Genomic DNA, 20,624 nt, shown 5'->3' on the forward strand with positions numbered 1-20,624 from the left:
GTCTTTCAGAAACTCGTATTTTAGCCTTACTTTTAGAAGAAGCTACCTACACATTTGGTTTTCCTTCCTATCAGGGAAGAGCTGTACTAAATTGTATGTAATTCTGATAATTCTGCTTCTTAGTAACTTATGTCAAGCAATGTATTTAAAAGCTACTGATACAGAAAATAAACCCACATACCATATTAAGAGGTATGCTATTAAATAACTTTGTATTAAGTGTAATTGAGCCAGTGCTTGGTAATTAATGGAAAACATCAGTTAGAGACCCAAATAAAAGTTTAAATATAAATTAAATCACTATTTTAAAAATGTACAGTTTCAAGGCTGGAAAGGCCTTGCTGATTAGAATTCCACATTATCATTTTTGGATGAAACACAACCTTGTCCTATAGTCTACTAATCTAATTTTGATTGCCTTAAAAAAAAAAAAAACAGAGACTTAAGATACTTGCAAAGCAATCTGAATTTCTGTCGCAATCTTTCACAAGTTTTTCACCTATACTTGACTTTCAGGTATTTCTTAAGCATCTTATCTTTAAAAAGTCTCTCCAGAAATGTAGCTTAGTTTTAGTAAAACAAATTATTCTTAATCTTAGTTTATATAATTTTAAAAGTAAAATTATATAATTACAACAAAAATTACAATGGGCCAAAATGGTTTGGAAAGTGGGCCAGTGGATTGCTGGAGCCAGCTCCCACCAGTTCACAAGAGCTAACTGAATGCTTCTTTTCCCAGGTCTTCATTAATGACCTCACTTCGGTAGCTTGACATCAGCTTGAAATCGGCCATGCTGGGAGTATTTATACCACTGGTATCAGCAAACATTTTAAAATCGAGGCTTTTCCCCAAAGAACCAGGTGTTAAACATTTATCGGCACACAAGTATTGGGCATACAGGTGTCCCTCAGTATATGAGGGGGGTTGATTCCAGGAGCCCCCAAAGATGCCAAATACACTGATGCTCAAGAGCTGTATGTAAAATAGTGCAGTACCTTACAATGATGGGTTCAGTTGGCAACTGCATCTCTGGATACAGGGGACCAACTGTACTAACAAATGGCCTTCTGACCAAGACTCTTCCAAATCCTCTAGGCTTCAACCAAGATATTTTTTAAGGGAAATGGTTAGGCAGAGTATGGTTAAGAAAGTTTTTGCTTTATCTTCAAGAGGGGCTAATGGAGGACAATCATTTTCATATGTCTTTTAAGTGTTACTGAAATGACACATTGAGTCACATTTTACTTTGACAGAAGTGAAGAGATTATTATTCTTAAATGAGCTGTCAGGTCTAAAACCCATTGATTCTGTATTCTTACCGTTTTGTGATCATTAACAATCATAAGTTCCAAATATTTCATTTCTTCAAACACACCGCGAGATGGCTGTGGAAAATAAAAATGTATGGTTAGAATGGTGTTTGATAGGAAATACCTCTGATGCTGACTGTTTTGTTGTAGACTGACTTTAAATTTCAGAAGAACTCCTCCCTCAAAGAAACTTGGCCAGGGAAATGAAAAAAAGTGACTACAAAGTGTGGGCAAAAAAACAAGTATTCAGAAAAGAACTGTGTTTATTTGTGATTAAAGTACTCATCCAGATAGAGAGGAGCACATGTTGTTCTTATCTGGTTTTTATATGTACAAATATTCTAGACAAAAATGTTCAGTATAATTCTGTTAAAATAATTAAATCTCAATTTCTTTGGCATTAAGATATGATAAAACTACTCATATCTACGCAAAACCTCAAGAAAAACAGCACAAAACTTTAATAAGAATAACATAGTACATCTGGAACAGGTACCAATACATTCATAAAGAAACCTTAATTCAGTGAAGTGAAATTTTCATAATAATCTACTAATTCTCAACCACACAACTTCTCAAAGGAACAAATGTCGACAATGACAACATTCTAAATTCTTCTAAATTTTGATAATTACTAAATAATCCTTTAAGAACAAGGGCTAAGTATCTTAGCTGTCATTTGGACTTTTATTTCTTTTTCAGAGTTGGAAAAGTACATGGTCATTGGTCAATTTATATTTGATAGGGGTAGGCTGCTGTGAAATGTCAGCAGCCTCTGTAAGATTTATTACCAACTACATCTTCAAGAGTAAGTAAAAAGAGATCTCTGAGTTTTAAAAAAACTGAATCAAAAATCCCCATAATACAAACACAGGCTTATAAAAGAGAAGATGATTTGACCTATAGCTAAGTTTTTGATGGTTGGTGGTCTAATTTTTTTCACACACAAAGAAATACATTCAGCAAAACATTACAATGTGCAGTTTTCAGTATAATTACTTATTAAGTTATCTAGTAAATTACCATGTAATCTATATGCTTTGGAATTAATTCTCAGTTACATAGCATTCACCATGTAATTACTAAACAGTTCCCATCATTACAGCTTTTTAATCTATTATGAAAATAGGCTAGGAACATAATTTCAGTTATGAAGCTTCTATACATTTGTCAATACATGGGAACTGTAAGATAGTTGTTGATTATATAATTACATGATTCTTACTTGGTAACTGTCATGATACTAATGGCCAAATAGATTCATTCTGTTCAGAAAAACACATCCAGCTTCAAAGTTTGGGGTAACTGTTTTTAATTTGAAAATAAATACAAATAAGCATGATTAGCCAACATTTCAAAATCTCTTTTTCTGTTTAGATTTTTTAAAAAGTAGCATCATTTTATATTATGGTAAGTCATATAGAAAAAAAACGAAAAAGCCTGCTGTACTTTCAATAGGAAAAAAAAAAACAAGCTGCAATTTTCATAAGAATAACGCTTTGAAAACAGAGCTAAAACAACACATTCTTTATTTAGATGTCATCAAGATTCACAGAACACCATAATCAGTTTATATCACTTCTAGGGGAAAATTGAATTAAAAGCAACATGCCCATCAGACTCAAATCATAGGGGTTTGGGGTTTTTAGTTTTGTTTGTAAGAGGAAGTTGTCCAACTCTAAACTGCTTTAGGTGTACTTAGTGGTGTACACTGAGCGATGACAGGCGTACAACTTAACTGAGTGAAATAGCCCCGTCTGTGACTCAGTGCCACACTCACATTCACTGCTCTCTTCCGTCTCCTTTTCAACCACCGTAATTCAGGTAAAAAGGGCAACTGGTCACTGCTTTCCATACCTGTGTAAAAGAAAAAGAATACCAAAACTTGTTTGACTGCATTTCAATGGGAGAATGTTTTTAAAATGTTACGCCAAGGAATAGCGGCATTGATAGCATTTTATCATCTCAAAATCAAAATAAACTAAGGTGAAAAAAAGCCTGCCAATCATTAAATATTTCACATTTTCATGGTCACAAATATAATTCAAGGTATAATTTTCTTCCAAACCTTATGTAAAACATAACAAGCTATTCAAGACTCCATGGAATATGCGTATTTGAGCAACAACCCACCTGACCTTGGATATCTGAAAATTTAGAAAAATTCTACTATTTTTAGAATTAAAAATTATATGTGGCATAAGCTTTTGCATAAATTATGAAAGACTTTTGGTATTCATATACAGAAGTAACATCACATACCCCCATGGTCCAAGAGAAGCTTTTGCCAAATCAGCGTGCTTAAGTGCCTCAGTACCAGAGTGTAAGAGACACTACAAGTTGGTTAAAGAACAACAAACTTCCAGGAAAACCTAAGGATGAACCTCCCTGTAAATCACTCTGTTAAACCTGGCCACAGCCTCCGGTTTAACACAGCTTTACTTCTAGGCTTCATATTTCAGTCTTTCCATCAGAAATGACTCTCCACGCTTCATTATGTGAAAGCCACAGTTCACTCCACTGCCCATCTACACTGCTCACACTCCAGATCTCAAACCAGTTCCACTTCCCAATAAGCCTGCATGTCCACCGAGTTCCACCAAGTCAACGCTCCCATTACGTAAAATAGAGTGGCTCCTGTAACTAAAACTTACTGAGATTCTTCAACTGCTTAGAATATTGTCCCACCAAGGTCTTCTGGATGATATGTGGTCGACCTGTGCTTTTCTGAAACACCAAAAATTGCAATCAATTAAAAAGGAAGATGTGATCACACCTCTAAGGAATAGTGTTAGCGTTTTCTCTAACATCCTTCCTAAAATGGAACATGTATATGCTAACGCTTTAGTTATCAAAAATGAAAAGCGTATGTCGTATTGATACTTGAATTTTAAATAAAATAGAGCATCATCCAATTGCCCCAGTGTAGACAAAAGCATAGTTTCATTAGCTACTCTTAAACCTGAGCTTTCTTCAAAGGCATGAATAGGAAATTCACAAGAAAGAAACACAAACGGGTAATAAATATATTTTTTAAAAGATGAATAATTTAATACTCCTTCAAAATGAAAATAGAAAGATATATGAGTTTTGGCCAACAAGTTGGCAAAGGTTTAAAAATTACAATAACCATAGTCAATTATGGTTGCAAGGCAAAAAACACTCTTACAAATTGCTGGTAGGAGTACACTGATAGTGTAGTTCAGAGAAAAAATTTAGCAATTCTGTCAACAGTCTTGAAAATATTCATATCCTTTGCCCTAGATATTATACTTTTAGAAAAAATGCAATATCCATCACTATTATTAGCTTCCATTACTGAGTGCATAGCATGTGCCAACTTAATCTTCACAGGAACTCCATACAGTGCATATTTTATCCCCATTTTACAAAAAAAAAAAAAATGAGGCTCAGAGAGATACATTATTGAGTTACAGTTATATTACACAATAATGATCCAATTTAGTTTTTTAAATTTGGGAACGGATCATTGAAAAACTGAAAGAATGTACACCGAATGGTGAAGAAAAGTTATCTTCTCTACAAGAGAAGGATGAGGTGATGGATAATTATTATTTATTTCAGTATTTTCTTATGTTCTTTTTCCAAGTTTCCTACAACATTTTATAATCAGAAAAAAAGTTATTTTAAAAGGCGTTCTTAATAGATTACATAAAAGACTTACAATAATTAAGAGTTTTGCTTTTCATTTATTATTTGAGAAATAACATGAATTCTCACTAGAAATACTGCATCCATATTACTTGACTTATTATAAAGCATTTTGAAAATTAATAATAATAATAAACTGAGCATCAAAAAAATCTAAATTCAAGGATAGTAAACTCTTAATTCTGGCAGCAGGTGAAAAACCATAGCTGGAGTGATGAAACTCACACCTAGATCAGCAACACAATTTTAAAAACTGACTAAAGTTTCAAGCACTGTTCCTTTCCCTCTACCCATGGTGAAGATGAGGATAAATCATTACACTAATGAAAGGCAGTCAGTAGAAGGAAGGCAAAAAAGAAAAGGCATTAAGCATATATCAATCAGCTCCTGAAGAACATGATTCTGGGTTTAATAATACAAAATCAATGCTTTAAACATTATGATAATAACAGTTTATAAATCTCTTTAACGGTTGAATAGACATAGGCACATATATTTATTAATTCATCAAACTTGTAAAATTGCCCTATTAGGGATGCATTAAAAATTATCGCATTTTACTTATTTAAAAACTCAAGGCTTAGGGAGTTGTTATTTTGAGGTTTTTTGTTTTGTTCTTTGGTTTTGTCTTAGAGTCACCAGGCCATTAATCAATACCAGAAATCAAAGTCAATTTTTTGCTGTATGAGTCAAATAATTTTGCTGTATACAAGTTATCTACTTATAACTGTAAGAGAGGAAAAAATATTTTACTTAATCAAAATGTCTTTATCTCGGTGTGGTGGGCATCATAACCTGGTAATTTTTATAATTACTAGTTGAAAAATAATACTAGTTTATTCAAACATTAACCATTTAAAATTTAATGACTTTTCTGCCTCAAATTTGAAATTACCCCATATTCACACATACATTGCCACATAAGAAAATAAAGGTTTGTCTGTTCAACTATTATTATCAAGCCTGAATGACTATTTCCTGTCTCAAAATTTATTTTATCTCCATTTGAAATCTCTAAATATAGAAAACATGTTCTGTTCCCCATCAAATGCTTGCAACAGCCTGACTCTACCACTTTCGAAATATTATTTTCCCTTTAGCAGTTCTTTTCACTAATATGACTTCCCTACTGTTACCTCTCAGTGTCTTCATCTCCTACCATTCTCCCCTTGTCCACTCTTCTCTGAGCTAGCTGGGTTCCTCGCAGTTCCTAGAACATACTGGGAACACTCCTGCCTCAGGGCCTTTGCCTTTGCTCTTCTCCTGCGACACTCTTCCAGCTCCCTAATTTCCTGAAGGTCTTCATTCAAAACTCACCACCTCATTGTGCCCTACCCTGGATAGTTAATGTAAATTTTAACTCTCCTTTCCACCTTCCTGAATTCAGTTTTCCTCCTTAGCATCCCCTATCTAACATACCATATGTAATCACTTACTCACCTATTTATTCCTGCCTCTGACCCTATAGACTACAAGCTCCACTAGGCTCAAGCTCCAAGTCTACTTTATCCCCAGCACCTAAAACAGTACCCAGTATTCAGAAAGCCCTCATTACAATATTTACGAATATACATCAAATTTTAAATTTGGTTGCATTATAAGAAAAAAATTTGGTTGCACTCTCTCAGCAAGCCACATGATTAGAGTACATGATTTCTTTTTTCTTCCAGTTTTTTTGAGATATCACTGACACATAGCATTGTATAAGTCTGAAGGGTACTGTTGTGTATTACATGCCCGGAACTTATTTATCTCATAACTAGAAGTGTGTACCTTTTGATAACCTTTCACCTATTTCTCCCACCAGCCTCTGGTAACAACGAATCTGTTCTCGGCTTATGAGAGTTCAGTGTTTTTAGGTTCCACATGCAAGCGAGATCATATAGCATTTGTTCTTCTCTGGCTGACTTATTTCACTTAGCATAATGCCTTCATGATTTCTTATCTAGGCTGCTAAGCTGTACATGACTCTCAATGTTATTTTCTTCCCAATCACAAAAGAAAACTAAATATTGTATAATTTAATCATAGTTCAACCCACAAATTTCCCCCCTGAAGATTCTTAGACTCATAAAAGTTATGGACTTGCTTACAGTCATGGGATTATCTAAAGGCTGAGAGAAGGAAAGCTAGTTTAAAGGAAAAGAAACATCCTCTCTGTTCTCTCAGTAGACTGGAAAGAACTGGTCTTACCTTCAGAAAACTTAAGTGTGATATCTGTTACTATCCCTCACGGGTATGTGACCTGGGATGTGCAATTTAAGCTTCAAAACTCACGGTATCATTCTAAGTTTGAAATAAGGTGCTATAGATAAATGCACTTTGCAAGCGACATGATTGTCTCTCTACTGCTCAAAAAAAAAATGCTGGAAAAGTAAAACATCATAAGGAAACTGATGTCACAGTCAGACTTACCTCATCATGAATCAGCTCCAACGGTTCTATCATATACACAAAGGTGTCGTCTTCAAACATACCACTAAGACACAAGGATCCACAGAGGAGAGAATTAACAAATATAGCAAACGGTATGTCTTTTAAAATAGTGTATCTGAATAATACCTTTTTATAGTGCCCCAAGTGAATTCACATATCTGTATGGACTCACGCTGTGGTCCCAGCACTGCACTAGATAGCATATAGGCTACAGAAGGTGTAAAAAATGTACACCAAGAGCATACTCATCATACTTGACATAATTAATTTTTGAAATTAAATGGACAGATAAGATCAAACCGGGATAGGACTACTGATGTCGTTCCAGTATCTCAAGTTACTATCACAGAACTATATACAACTAGTACAAACTTGTTATGCAAATCCAATATCATCGGTAAGAAAATAGGTTTCTCACATATAAGAGTAATCTAAAACCGTCTAATTCTGAAGAAGCAAACAGAGGTATCTTTATGCTTGCAAACTGTGAATTTCCATTAAGACTCTGTGTCGCAAATCACATTTAATTTTGAGGCACATCGGATTTTTTACAAAGTGTGGCGGTAAGATTTTCATGGTCCTTTTCATCACATGGCCACACTAGACCTTTACATGCAGTGCTACTGTGTTCGAGGCTGGAAGGCACCTGCAGATGCTTTTTAAGAGCCTGCCTGGAAGCCAAAGCATGAGTTCCTCTCTTGCAAACCTCACCCTTGCCTGGCTACCTCCTACTTATCCTCAGGTTAACCTGGCTGATAGGTCCTCTGGGACACACCCCTTTGAAACCTTCTGGACAAGATTCAGACATCCTAAAGTCCCTGTCCTTCCCCTTCACAGTACCTACCAAAATGGCAATTAAACAGTAATCTGCATAATCACTTGTGTAATCTCTAAGTCTCCTGCAAACTCTTAAGTGTTAAGAGAGCAATGACTTTGCCCTCCTTGTTCATCACTCCACATCCAGTCTCTAACCCAGGACTGGTACAGAGGAGTCTGTGAAAGAAAAGATGGAAAGGGTGAGTGGATGAACTGCAAGTTGGTTCTCCCAATGGAGAGTGCCACGTACTGAAGTCCATTGCAGGTCGACAGAGCCACCCTGGAGTTCTTGATACCTCTGATGCTTCCGTGGTAGTAACAGTGCTCTCCACCCTGCAACGCAGAAGAAGACTTAATTGACAAACTCTGCTCTCTGCATCATGGTTCACCCTTTGGGATGCTTCTATAAAGCAAAAAGAAAGGCAGGGGCGACCCCAGAAACTCCTCCTGGTTGATAAGAAATCTCAAAGAGCACTAGGCAATTTTTCAACTTTTCTATAAGGATCAAGTGTATAGTAAACGTAATGAAGGAGAAAAGGCTCTAACAGAGGAGTAAGACACCAATGCAACTGGACCAACTGACACACCTTTCTTAAGCATGGAAGGGCGTAGACACCTACCAGATACGGAATAAAGTCTTCTACGTAACTGAGGAGAGCCTCCCTAAAGGTGCTGTTTAAAATCGTTCTTGATGGAAAACTACATAAAACTTTATTATTTGCTTTTCTACCTTTTAAAATCAGTTTCAAAATTTTTTTTAGAAATAATACATGAACTTAGTTTTCAAAGTCAAACAGCAGCTGCAAGGCCTATTTAAAAAAACACAGCAGTTTCCTGTCCCCTTCTCTCACCAGCTCTTTGGCAACCTTTTTTTTTTTTTTTTTAACACTTTTAGCTGTTTCTTCTGTTGTTTACCTACATATTTCTGAATGGAATATTTACACTGTTATGTCCTAATTTATTTCACTTTAGAAATTATCTTCCTAACATAGACTCTTGAAAACCCCTTTTGCCCCAATACATTCCAAGACACATCACAAGTTTGGAGTTAAATTGATATCTAGTGTTTGTATTATGACTATGAAAATATTGCTCATAGCCCTGTCACTATGATTACATTTTGTTCTTGCTCCATTTAAAATTTTTTTGAGAACTTTTTGCTTCTCCATGTATTTATTGTCTAAAACACTATCTACAACTCCTCTCCTGTGGTCAAACGTATCAGGTGATTTGTCATACCCATTTTGTTCCTGGGGACATTCCTCTGTGCAGCTACCATCCAGGGCTTGTCTGTAGCATCATCCCAGAAACTCCTTTGCCCCCTTTCTGCATGGAATCCTAGACCCCCTGACTTCTGCATTCATGGTCTCTTTCTCCCCTTTACTGGAGGTCCACATCCTCCTGCAATTTCTTGGGAAAGTATCCATGGAAGATACATTTGGTGAGACCTTTCACGTATGAAAACTTCTTTTTCTGTCTTCACACTAGATTGATGATTTTGGGGGGGTAGAGAACTCTAGATTGAAAATGATTTTCTCTCGGCATTTCAAAGGCATGGTGCACAGTCTTAAAGCTTCACCTTGCTAAGAAGTGGAAATTATTCTAATGTTAGACACTGTCTGTACAATCTATTTTTCCCTTTTCAAGAAGACCATAGGAAATTCTATTCATGTCCATTTTCACGAAATCTCATGATGTGCCTCAGTGGGGGGTGTTGCTTATTAATCGCACTGGGTTCTCTGTGGCACCTTCAAACCGAGACAATGCATGCACTTCCGTTCTGGGAAACTTTTACTATTTCTCTAATAATTCCCTCCTTTCCATTCTTCTCCATAAACTGAGCTCTTCTACAGAGTAGAGAAGGGATGGCTGCCTGGCTACACGGCGTAGGGAGTAGATCAGGGATTTAAATACCATCTCCGTGTAGACTTCCAGCCAATCTTTCTGTTTTCTGGCACCTTCAGTTCCTGGGTCTTTCTGAGTGAAGTAACACAGTTGGTTTGGCTCTGCTTCTTTTTGCCCCAGTGGAATTCAGCTGAGCAAGAAAAACTCAAACCTAAGACAATCACCCCCTCACCCATCTGCTTTCTAGCTCCTACAATTTTACGGACACGTCTTAACAACTGTCTTCTCTTCTCTTGTCTGTATTCTTGTGGGTTTGCATCCTTTTTAAATTCCTTAACTGTTATTTGAGTGGGTTACTATGAGGAAATAGAGATAAATATAAGCATCAAGTCGACACTGTCTAAACCAGAAGCTTCCCATTTCTTTTCTTAAATAGAATCCTGACTTTAACTCTTTTCTGTTGCTTTGCAGTCTTCTTGATCACTGCTTATTCCACTGTATTACAACAGTTATTTAAGTGCCTAAGGGGGGGTCACTCACACATCAAAAGACCACTCTCCAACCAACTCAGTTTGTTTCCTTTTAGTAACTGTAGTATAAATTTTCAAAGTTGGTTGTCTAAATTTGGAATTATAATCTTGTTAGTATCTTGTGAAGGGTTGCTTTTCGGTTCTCAAAAAGCAACTCTGTATATAAATCTTGACTTTTATATAATATGTCAAGTTCTGTTTGCATTTTCAACTTTGGAACTTATAAGGACAAATGGTATCACACATTTCAGCAATTTGAGAATCCAGGTCAATATTCTGCAATTAAATTCCAGACTCTTAACATGATTCTAAAAACAACCATAGGTAACTGTAAATTCCATCAAATCGGTTACTTAGCACTTTGTGTCACACCAAAAGGCTATCTTAAGTCAGGTGATTGTTAGAAGTGCATAGCAAACACTGTCATATTTACCTGACCTTTCTAAGAAAGCTATATTTTTTAGAGTTTTCTACAAACATTTTTTTCCCTAGAAAATACTTCCAAATCCTTTCCTAGATTTGAGTTTCATTCACTTGCACTGAAAACTGAAGACTGATGCTCTCTCTCAGCATAAAGGTCATTGGTACCCGTTTTAATTAAGGTAGACTATTACCTGAAGGGAACTGTTTTATAGTTCCCTGTATATCTGGGTGTGAATCACCCTATTTTCTGGACTTAATAAATGTGACTTGCCGTAATATCTAATCCCTAATGTTTACCATCATAAGAAAGCTTTAATATCTAAATTGTGTGGTTATATCAAGTACTATAAGCAATTTGGCAGGTTCGAACTTAGTAATATTAGAGGACTTTGTGAGTTTCTTCTTGATAAATTTATACCAAGTTTTTGAGAGAGCATTACCAGAAAAACACTATTTGGCAACTCTCCAGATCTAAGCAGCATTTTGTTACTACCACTACGAAGTAACATCTTCAGGCACTTCCTATTAAATACATCCCAGTTGAGAAGAGGCAGTTCCTTGTGGGTAACAGGAATGACAGGAGTGGGTCAGTGCAGAGAGGTCTCGTTAATGAGAACACTGAATAGTCGGCTCCACCCAAGGATCTAACCCTCCTGCACACTCACATCTCACAGTACTGCTGTCTCTGTATCCAAATGAGGAGACGGTCACAAAGCGCTAAAAGGCTCTGCCGAAGACAGCAAAAAGCCAACTGAATCCCACATCTTCACGCTCGTAAGTCAGTGTTTCTTTCTCCAGTCAGGAAGGCTTCAGAACTGGCCAGAGATTCCGAGATCACCACCTGTGAGTGGGTCACAGGTCTCTGACTAGGCAAACAGCAGGCAGGAGGACCAAAAAGGGCTCATTCAGCACGGGACACAAGTCTATGTGTGTCCCCATGGGCATCAGCATTTTCAGATTTAAAACTGTCAGTCAGCTACTGAAATTCAACAAAAATGGAGCACCTGATAAACGGCGATTATTGGCTAGTCAAGGGAACTTAAAAATCCTAGTAAGTATGTGCCCCAACTTTCTCAGCCCACCACCTCCACACAAAATTCCACAAGCCAGAAAACGCTCAAACAGCCCTGCTGGAAACCGTCAGGCCACTCCTGCAAGTAATGAAACACTGAAGCCATGTGCATCCTTTAACACACTTCCTAATCAAATGTGGCTGGGGCAACAACTCTGTGAGTCTAAGTGATAACAACTTGGAGGGAAAAAAAAGACTTGGTTCCCTGGTATTATTGACTGAATGACAGGAATGATTTGATTCTACTCACTTCAAATAGAATCTACTGGAAACAGAACGTATTGTTTCAATATAATTTATTTTATTTGTGTCTGTTTAATTTACTCATCTGCTTCAGGAAAGTTCAATTAGCCGATTATTATCCTCATTGCTTAAGAGACCCTCGTAAACCTGGGCATTTATGATGACCAAGTACTGATATTTTCAATCAATTCCTGTACATCTGGATAAACATTTGAAAAGAAACTGCATAGGCCTCATCTCACAGATGTGTACATTATGATATTCTAGGTGCTGAATATGGTCATTAAAAACTCTGACACTACATTCAAGTGGTTATTCTATATGCATATCTTTAAATACCTCAAACTTATCAACCAGCAGGAACCATCAATCTATTTAAAAAAATCACTAGGCTGGTTGCAAAAAAGGAATACATTTTTAAAAATCTGTAACACGCACATATTTGAATTTGAATATTGCAGAATAAGGATATGAAAAAATATTTCAGAGAACTGGGGAACTTGCGATCCCAACACCAGTTTAATTATTTACCTTCACTAAACTCAAGGGGAAGAAAATGTTCAAGCTTTAGAACAGTTTGGCTGCACTATGCATATCTCTAACGCTATATAAATTTTTAATAGTTCACACTAACTGTACTGTTCAAATTTAAAACAGCTTCGTGAGGAGCCAGTGCTGTCTGCTCTCTTGAGTTCATGAGGAGTTTTTTTTTAAACCTTCCAGCCAGGAGCCCTGCCCACAGAGGCCCATTCCTTCTAACAATTCTTGCCAAGAAGCCCTTGTGGAAGAATTAGCTTGAGCTGAACCATAATGAGGATCTGATAAGGAAAACACAAAAAACACACTAGGAGGGCGACGTGACTAAAATGGTAAAGGAACAAAGGCTGGGAATAGAATATAGAACCCACAAGGGCAGGGGTTTTTATCTGCTTGGCTCACTAAGTGACAAGACCAGTCTTATAAGACCAGAGGATTCGTGTTTGTTGAGACAGTGGGTAAATCAATGCCCATTTCCTACCTGAGATGCTTTTTATTTTGAGGCACTCTTTAACAGAGTGCAATTCACTGGTCTTCAGTATATTCACAGAGTTGTGTAACTATCACCACTAATTCCAGAATATTTTCATCACCTCAAGAGGAAATCCTGTACCCATAAGCAGTCATTCCCCACTCCCCCTTTTACCTCCCATCTTCCCCCAGCCCTTGGCAACCACTAATCTACTTGCAGTCTCTATGAATTTTCCTATTCTGGACATTTGAAGTAAATGGAATCACACAATATGCGGTCCTTTGCAATTGGCTTCTTTCATTTTGCATAATGTTTATAAGATTCATCCACGTTGTAGCATATATCAATCAGTACTTCTTTCCTTTTGATAGTTGAATAATATTCTTTTGTGTGGATATACCACATTTTGTTTATTTACTCATCAACTGATGGGCATCTGAGTTGTTTCCACTTTTTTGCTATTATGTATAATGCGGTTATGAACATCCATGTACAAGTTTTTGACTGGACATACGTTTTCAATTCACTTGGATATATACCTAGGGTAGAATTGCTGGGTCACAAGAAAACTACATGCTTAACTTTTTAAGGAACTGTCAAATTATTTTCCAAAGCAGATCCACCACTTTACATTCCTACCAACAGTGTATGGGGGCTCCAGTTCTCCGGATCCTTGTCAGTACTTTTTATTTTTTTTATAGAAGAATAGTCAGTTTACAATGTGTCAGTTTCTTGTCCATCTCTTTGATTATGGCCATCCTAGTGGGTTTGAAGTGGTAGCCACCTAAGTTTAAAACCAAATGAGAGAGGGACAAAGGACTGAAACAGAGATCAAAACATCACCTTCAGTTTTGATAGTGTAATAGTCGAGGAGAGAATGAGCTGAGAATCCAGTGGGTCTGCTAATGCTGCTCCATAAGTTAGCCAGACTTACCCACCACAGCACAGACAACACAGGATAACCAGAACCTACCCCAACCCACCCACACTCTCACCCTCAGGGGCTGTCACAGTACAACTCAGAACAAGGGAAATGAGAAAATGTGCTCTTCCTGTAGGGAGGTGGCTCTCACCAACAAAGGGGAGGAAGGGACAAAATACTTCCCATCAGTGAAGTCGCTTTTCCTTCCCTGGGCAGAAATGAGCATGGGGACAGGAAGAAGCCAAGGTGAGAAAATAGAGCTAGGAAATGACATTTTCTCCACCCAATAAGGAGAAAGATTAGTAAAGGGAAGTAGGGACAGAAGCACTGTATCTACCTATTCAGTCTGACACTGGTAGCTAGGAGGCAGTTCTTTTTATAAGGAGAAGAGAAACCAAAGTATTAGTAAGCACTTAAAGTTAACGGTTCACTTACAAGGGATTTAACAGAAATATATTAAATTTGAAAATAACTCTTATACCATCCTATTGATGCCTAACTCCTTTAGAAGAACTGAAATACTCAAAATTAATTTATTTTTAATAGGCTTACCATTGAAGTTGACCAACAAATCAACCAAGTTGTTTTGTCGTATGGTGTGTGCAGAGCACTGCTAGGAACTGTTAACAAATCTATGGCTCTGTTGTCGGTGTGGAACAAATCTAAACCTCCCATCTGTTTGCTAATAAGTAATGCCTGGCACCTATTCTATACTGCCTACATAATTCGTTGACCTCTCCAGTTTCTGTATTTGTTTCCCAAGGAAAGAAGCTGATTTAACCCACTTTCATTCAATAAAAGTAAAAGCTAAAGACATTAGCTTCTTCTTAGCTAGAAGTGGGAACTAGATAGGGGCTTGGTAGTCATGATGTGGGAAAACCTAGACAAGTTTCTTCAAAGTGTCATTCATCATTTTGTTTGAAACTCATTCCCAGAATATTTTAAATGTCCACATTTATATTTAACTTCAAAGCCAAGCAGACGATTCATGATTGTGTTTCTCTCTAGTCATGTGAATTAACTCTGTGTGTGTGTGTGTGTGTGTGTTTTGTGTGCATGAACTTTTGTCCAAAAAGTTTGAAGCCTTTGGAAGAATGGTTGTACATGCATAAAAACAGGTTTATTTAACCTAATATGTAATTCTTTCATATTAATTTCCTTTTCTGTTACTCTGTACAAGGATTTTCTTGAACAACATGGAAGGCAATGTGAAGTATAAAAATATCCTTTTAAAAATATGTATGTCATGGTAGTAGGAACATAAATTTATACAAACTTTCAGGAAGAAAAACTGTCAATATGTAGCAAAAGCCTTAAAAATATACAAATCTTTAACCCAGAAACTTTCTATTCTCAAAATTAATCCTTAAGCAACTATTAAAGAAGCATTCAAAATGTATCTGGAAGGCCTCTCCTTAAAGTTATTCGTATGGTGAAAGATTAGAAACAATCTAAATGTCTATCACCATGGGCTTAAACAGATTATAGCAAATGAATTGGAAACAGTATTCTACATTTTTTTAAAAAAAATAAAAGTTTAGAAGATTTTTAAAGCATGCTGAAGTGTTTATAATATTATTAGATTAAAAAATCCTCGCACAAGATAGCGTGCACCATAACATCTTGGGGTTTGGGGTAAATATGTAGATACATACCCATAAAAAACAGACTGTTACCATTAATTCATTACCTATAAAGCAAGTTAAGTTTGGGTAAATGGATTGTTTGGAGAAAACGGGTCATAAATACGAGGAAAGTGATGAACACAAAAACAAACTGCAATGAATCCTCCTTTTGCCAGAGTTAAAATACCCTCTGTTTTAAATTTCAGTTACAACTGATGTGAGATTTGTCATGTCTTACTAATGATAAGGCCTCCACTTGGGACCTCAAATGACCTCTAGAGGCCAATCAGCTACTCCATTTATTAAAAAAGAAAACAAAACAAAAAAGAGAGACCTTCTTAGCGAGAAGTTTGAATCAGGTCACCATGGCCTGCAAAGGTGTCTCACTTGCTGAGTCTATAAAGTCATGCAGTCCTCTCTTCTCCAGACTCCCGACTCAGCACCCGCAGTGTTCAGGGCCCCGGCACAGCAGACAGGAGCTCTGGTTTGTACCAGTGCCAGGCAGCACTATTCCCGTCTCAGTTTAGCATCCCTGCTCACTTGCCACAGCGTTCACTTTTAGGGAGATTCAACAACCCGCAAGATGCATCCTAAGGCAAGAACTCACAGACTAGCAAGACCAATGGACGGAATTTCTTAATCTGGGGCATAAAATTCAAAGGTTTGGAACTCACATCAAATTACAAGTGTGCCCACTGTTATTCGGATAGCTATAAATCCTGAGAAATGCCATCACTCCTGGGCAGCAATCACAGTTCAGGATGCCTATAAACATTCACTGAGAGGCTCTCAGACTGACAAGCCCAGTTCTCTATGCTGTCCAGCCCAGCAAGCCCACATCTGAAAGGCCCACTTGTGTGCCAATGTTCGTTAGCGACAGAAAAAACAAATCCAGTCACGTTTCCCCACTTTGTTTTGTGTCCCTGCTTGCTCCCATGCCCGTGGCATCCGTGGACGCTGCTCAGGCTCAGTGGCACTCTGTGGACTTCCTAGAGATCAGAGTCTCTGCATGTAGCCGCCCACGGATCTTCACCCTGACTGGTGGAGATCACGGTGCTCCTTAGGTACAAGTAATCTCTCTCTCGTTTTAATCTAAACCCACTTCTCCTGACTGATTCTCCGTGAAGAGAACAGTGAATCTCCAAATGAAGGAAGTCAAGCACCCAGCTACCTTTCTATTACAATGCTTGGTGGCCTTGAGAAGATTTATTTGTCCTCTTCGCACCTCAGTTTCTTCCTTTACACAACAGAAACAGTAATACCTACTTCCTAGAATTGTGACGATTAAGATGGAGAATGTTCCCTAAATCTTCATTTCCCCATCTGCTCTCTGTCCTTCTTGGGCACAAGTCACTTGGACTGGTCACTCTAACAGCCCATCCAGTCTGATCGTTCAATTTCTCTGACCATGTGCCTGGCTGCCCAGTGCTTTAAGGTGCTGCTATGGAAATACAGAGCTCCTAATACACTCACCTATGTAAGATGCTGTATGTACACCCAAAACAATAAACATTTCTTTATTGGCCTGAGTCTCTAATGTTATCTCAAACATTTGTAAGTTTTAATCAATTTCTCCTACATTTATTTTAAATTTAAAAATCGTAGCCTTGTATAAGAGGCCAGATTATTTTAGTGATACAGACAACCAAACAATGCAGGGTGCGGTGAACAGTTCTGTGATTAAGTGTATTTATATGACAGGATGTCCATATGCTATTGACCATACCTTAGAGTACTGCGGTTTCCCATTTTCGTAGTGAATCTCCACATAATCAGAAGACAGCAAACCACTACAAAGGAAAGAGAATAGAGTGATTTCCACATCTAAGGCACTCGGAGGTTTAAAAATAACCAGCTCAATAAATGAATGTGAGGGCCATGTGTTAACCACAAATGGTTCCAGTCCAAAACAGGGACAAAGCAAGTGATCATCAAGCATCTCAAACGTCATGCAGCAACAAATCACTCCTCAATCTGTTTTTAAAAAAGACAAAATATAGATCATTTAAAGATGAACTCCTTTTATACACACATTCATCGTTTGATTGATACGTTAATATGGAACAAACAAAAAGGCGGGTAACGGGAGAAGACAGGTCCTATAAAAATACAATTAATGCTGTAAATAACTGGAATCTCAAAACAATCACTGAGGAAGAGTATAGAGTAAAGGCCAGACAGAAAATATCTGAGGCTTTTCAGGCCACACGGTCTCTGGAGCAGCCACTCAACTCTACTGTTGTGTCACATTAAGTAGCCACGGGCAACATGTCTGTGCTCCAATAACTCCTCATTTATGGGCACTGAAATCTGAATTTCACATAATCTTCCCATGTCAGAAAAGAATTTTCTTCTTTAATTTTTTTCAACCATTTGGAAATTAAAAAAAAAAAAAAACATATTTAGCTTGAGGACTGTATAAAAACAGAAAGGCTGGATTTGGCCTGCGGACCGTAGTTTGCCAACTCCTGGAACAAAATAACGGTTACAAATATGGATTTTGAAGTCAGAGTGGGGTTTAAAACCTCATCCAGCTCCTCATTAGCAGTGTGACCACAAGTAAGTTACCCAACTCAGCCTTTACAAGAGTCAAATGGAGACAACAAAGAGTGTGACTCTCACAGACACCAGGAGGATTTGATGAAAGCACGCGCAGTGCTCAGCGCTGAGTATGTGCCCAGTAACGGGCTGAGGCTGTCACCATTCTTAACTCAACTCCTTCAAACACACCTCTCCCTGTACAACGTGGGAAATACACAGCACGTGCCTCCAAAGGGGCGCTGGACTCTGACGGCATCTGGGTTCCTGTTTGGGCTCTGCCACTAGAAACACTGCTAACAAGAGAAAACTCACATCGACCGAACACTTGCTGCGTCCCAGCCACTGTTCTAAGGACTATAACGGTATGACTCATTCAATCCCAACAGTAACTGAAGGACGACAGTAAGCTCCACGATGAGCCAGATGTGCGCCCTACATTTAGGCCTCCGTTTCCTCTTCTGCAAAAGGCAGGGTTGCAGCAGGCAATGCCTCAGGCCCCTTCCTGCTCTGACATTCAATTTCTGTAATTATGCCTACCAGGAGGTTTACTGTTAGGAAACCCTGACACGACTTCTTTAACAGAAGTGTGAGAGGAAGGACCCAATGATTTTGCATCATTTTGAGAGTTACACCTGATGAGGTTCTAAAACGACCCAGGGAGGAGGGCTGAGGAGGAGGCTCGGAGCCAGTCAACAGAAGAGCTGGGAGCCACATTTGTGCCTGGTCCAGCCTGGTTCCCGCAGAAGCTGAACGGTAACCTTTACAACACGGAAATAAAGCAGATGCTTGGACCGTGAACAGGTTTCTCCACTGAAATTACTAATCAAATGGGTGTCTACGAATGATTCTACATTTGAAACTAACTTATAGTACGTCCACTCATTCCCTTTTAAAAATCTTAGTAATCATAAAGGTAATGACAATTCTTAGCTTTATATACTTGGGAATAATAGCTGAGAGGGTGCAGAAACTTCCAGTTAATGAAGTCAGCCACCCAGCACTGTGAGTGTACATAAACAGCGTTGTTGATGGTAACGTCTCTCTGAGGAATGTTTCCGCAGCATCAAGAGGCCAGGAGGTTGCACTAACTGCATTTTAATTACCTCTCTCTAAAGGTAATTCGTTATTTTCAAAATTCTCCACCACACGATCCCCGGAGCATGTCTAACAGTTGAAAACAAAGTTATTTTAGGTCCCTAGTTTTGTTTGTAATTACAAGGGCAGGTAAGAACCAAACCTGATAAAGATCACTTTAATTATTGCATTCTTCGCTTTTCAGGGGCCTTTCCCCCACCATGGGCATACCTATTTCTAGTATCTCCCACATTTGAGAATCTTTAAGAAGACAACTAGCTACTCTTCTGTGAGCCTATGACAGACCCTGAGATGAACACAACACAGAATGTACCCCATCACTACACTCCACTCTCCCTCCTCCTATAAACAGCACCACGCCCCCATCTGCTCCATCCTTTCCTCTTTTCGGACCATAGCAATCCCTCCCTTAAAACAGTTTCTCTCACCTATCACAGTGTCTCCAGCACCTGGCAAAAAGCCTAGTGTAGCTGATTAACATTCGCTTAATCAACATTTGCTAAGTGAGCAAACATCTACCAACATCCGCTCTATGCCAGGCTGGTACCAAGTACTGGGAAGTTGGGAAGAAGAATGCAACTCTGACACTGAGACCAAGCAAATCGGCATAAACGTCTGAGATTAGTCATCTCACCCGAAAATATTACTTGTAATCTTCCCGAAAGTGAATTAATATCAACTGAAGTGTAATCTAATTATAAAAGTCTTAAAGTAATTTTGAAATAAGAGACCTTTCACTGATGGGCAGGTAACACTGAAAAGGAAGAACTGAATCGTTAATTTGCGGTGGTCTGTCTCCAGCCCCACCCAGCAGAGAAGGAACAGGTAATCGGTATCTCTGGATGCCTGAAGACTCATTGTCTGTCAATCTCTGCCTGCATATGCTCTCCAAGGCCTTTTCTCCACCTCTGCTCTCTGTAGTTTCTCTAGCAGAATTTCCTGTTGGAAACAGAATGTTCTAACATGCCAATATTAATCTATTTAGCAATTATGGTCCCAAGCATATTGTCATTTTACTTTGTTGAGCAACCAACTGGGTGTTTTGGGGGAACCAAAGGAAAGAAATTTCTAAGCATTCTGAAAT

At 38.0% G+C, this 20,624-nt stretch overlaps 1 protein-coding gene across 7 annotated transcripts in view; it reads right to left on the reverse strand.

Moving 5' to 3' along the window:
- The window catches only part of ADAM23 (ADAM metallopeptidase domain 23), a 157,221-nt gene that overhangs the window by 56,990 nt on the left and 79,607 nt on the right, over positions 1-20,624 (reverse strand). For all 7 annotated transcript variants that reach the window (XM_074364107.1, XM_045520504.2, XM_045520505.2 and 4 more), the window contains exons 4-9: positions 17,631-17,694; positions 8,486-8,568; positions 7,399-7,462; positions 3,966-4,038; positions 3,092-3,168; positions 1,321-1,386 (exon numbers count right to left, since the gene is read on the reverse strand). In XM_074364107.1, the coding sequence (XP_074220208.1) occupies positions 1,321-1,386; positions 3,092-3,168; positions 3,966-4,038; positions 7,399-7,462; positions 8,486-8,568; positions 17,631-17,694 (427 nt within the window). The remainder of the gene's footprint in view (positions 1-1,320; positions 1,387-3,091; positions 3,169-3,965; positions 4,039-7,398; positions 7,463-8,485; positions 8,569-17,630; positions 17,695-20,624) is intronic.

The sequence above is a fragment of the Camelus bactrianus genome, chromosome 5 (assembly GCF_048773025.1).
Source record: "Camelus bactrianus isolate YW-2024 breed Bactrian camel chromosome 5, ASM4877302v1, whole genome shotgun sequence".
NCBI lineage: Eukaryota > Metazoa > Chordata > Mammalia > Artiodactyla > Camelidae > Camelus > Camelus bactrianus.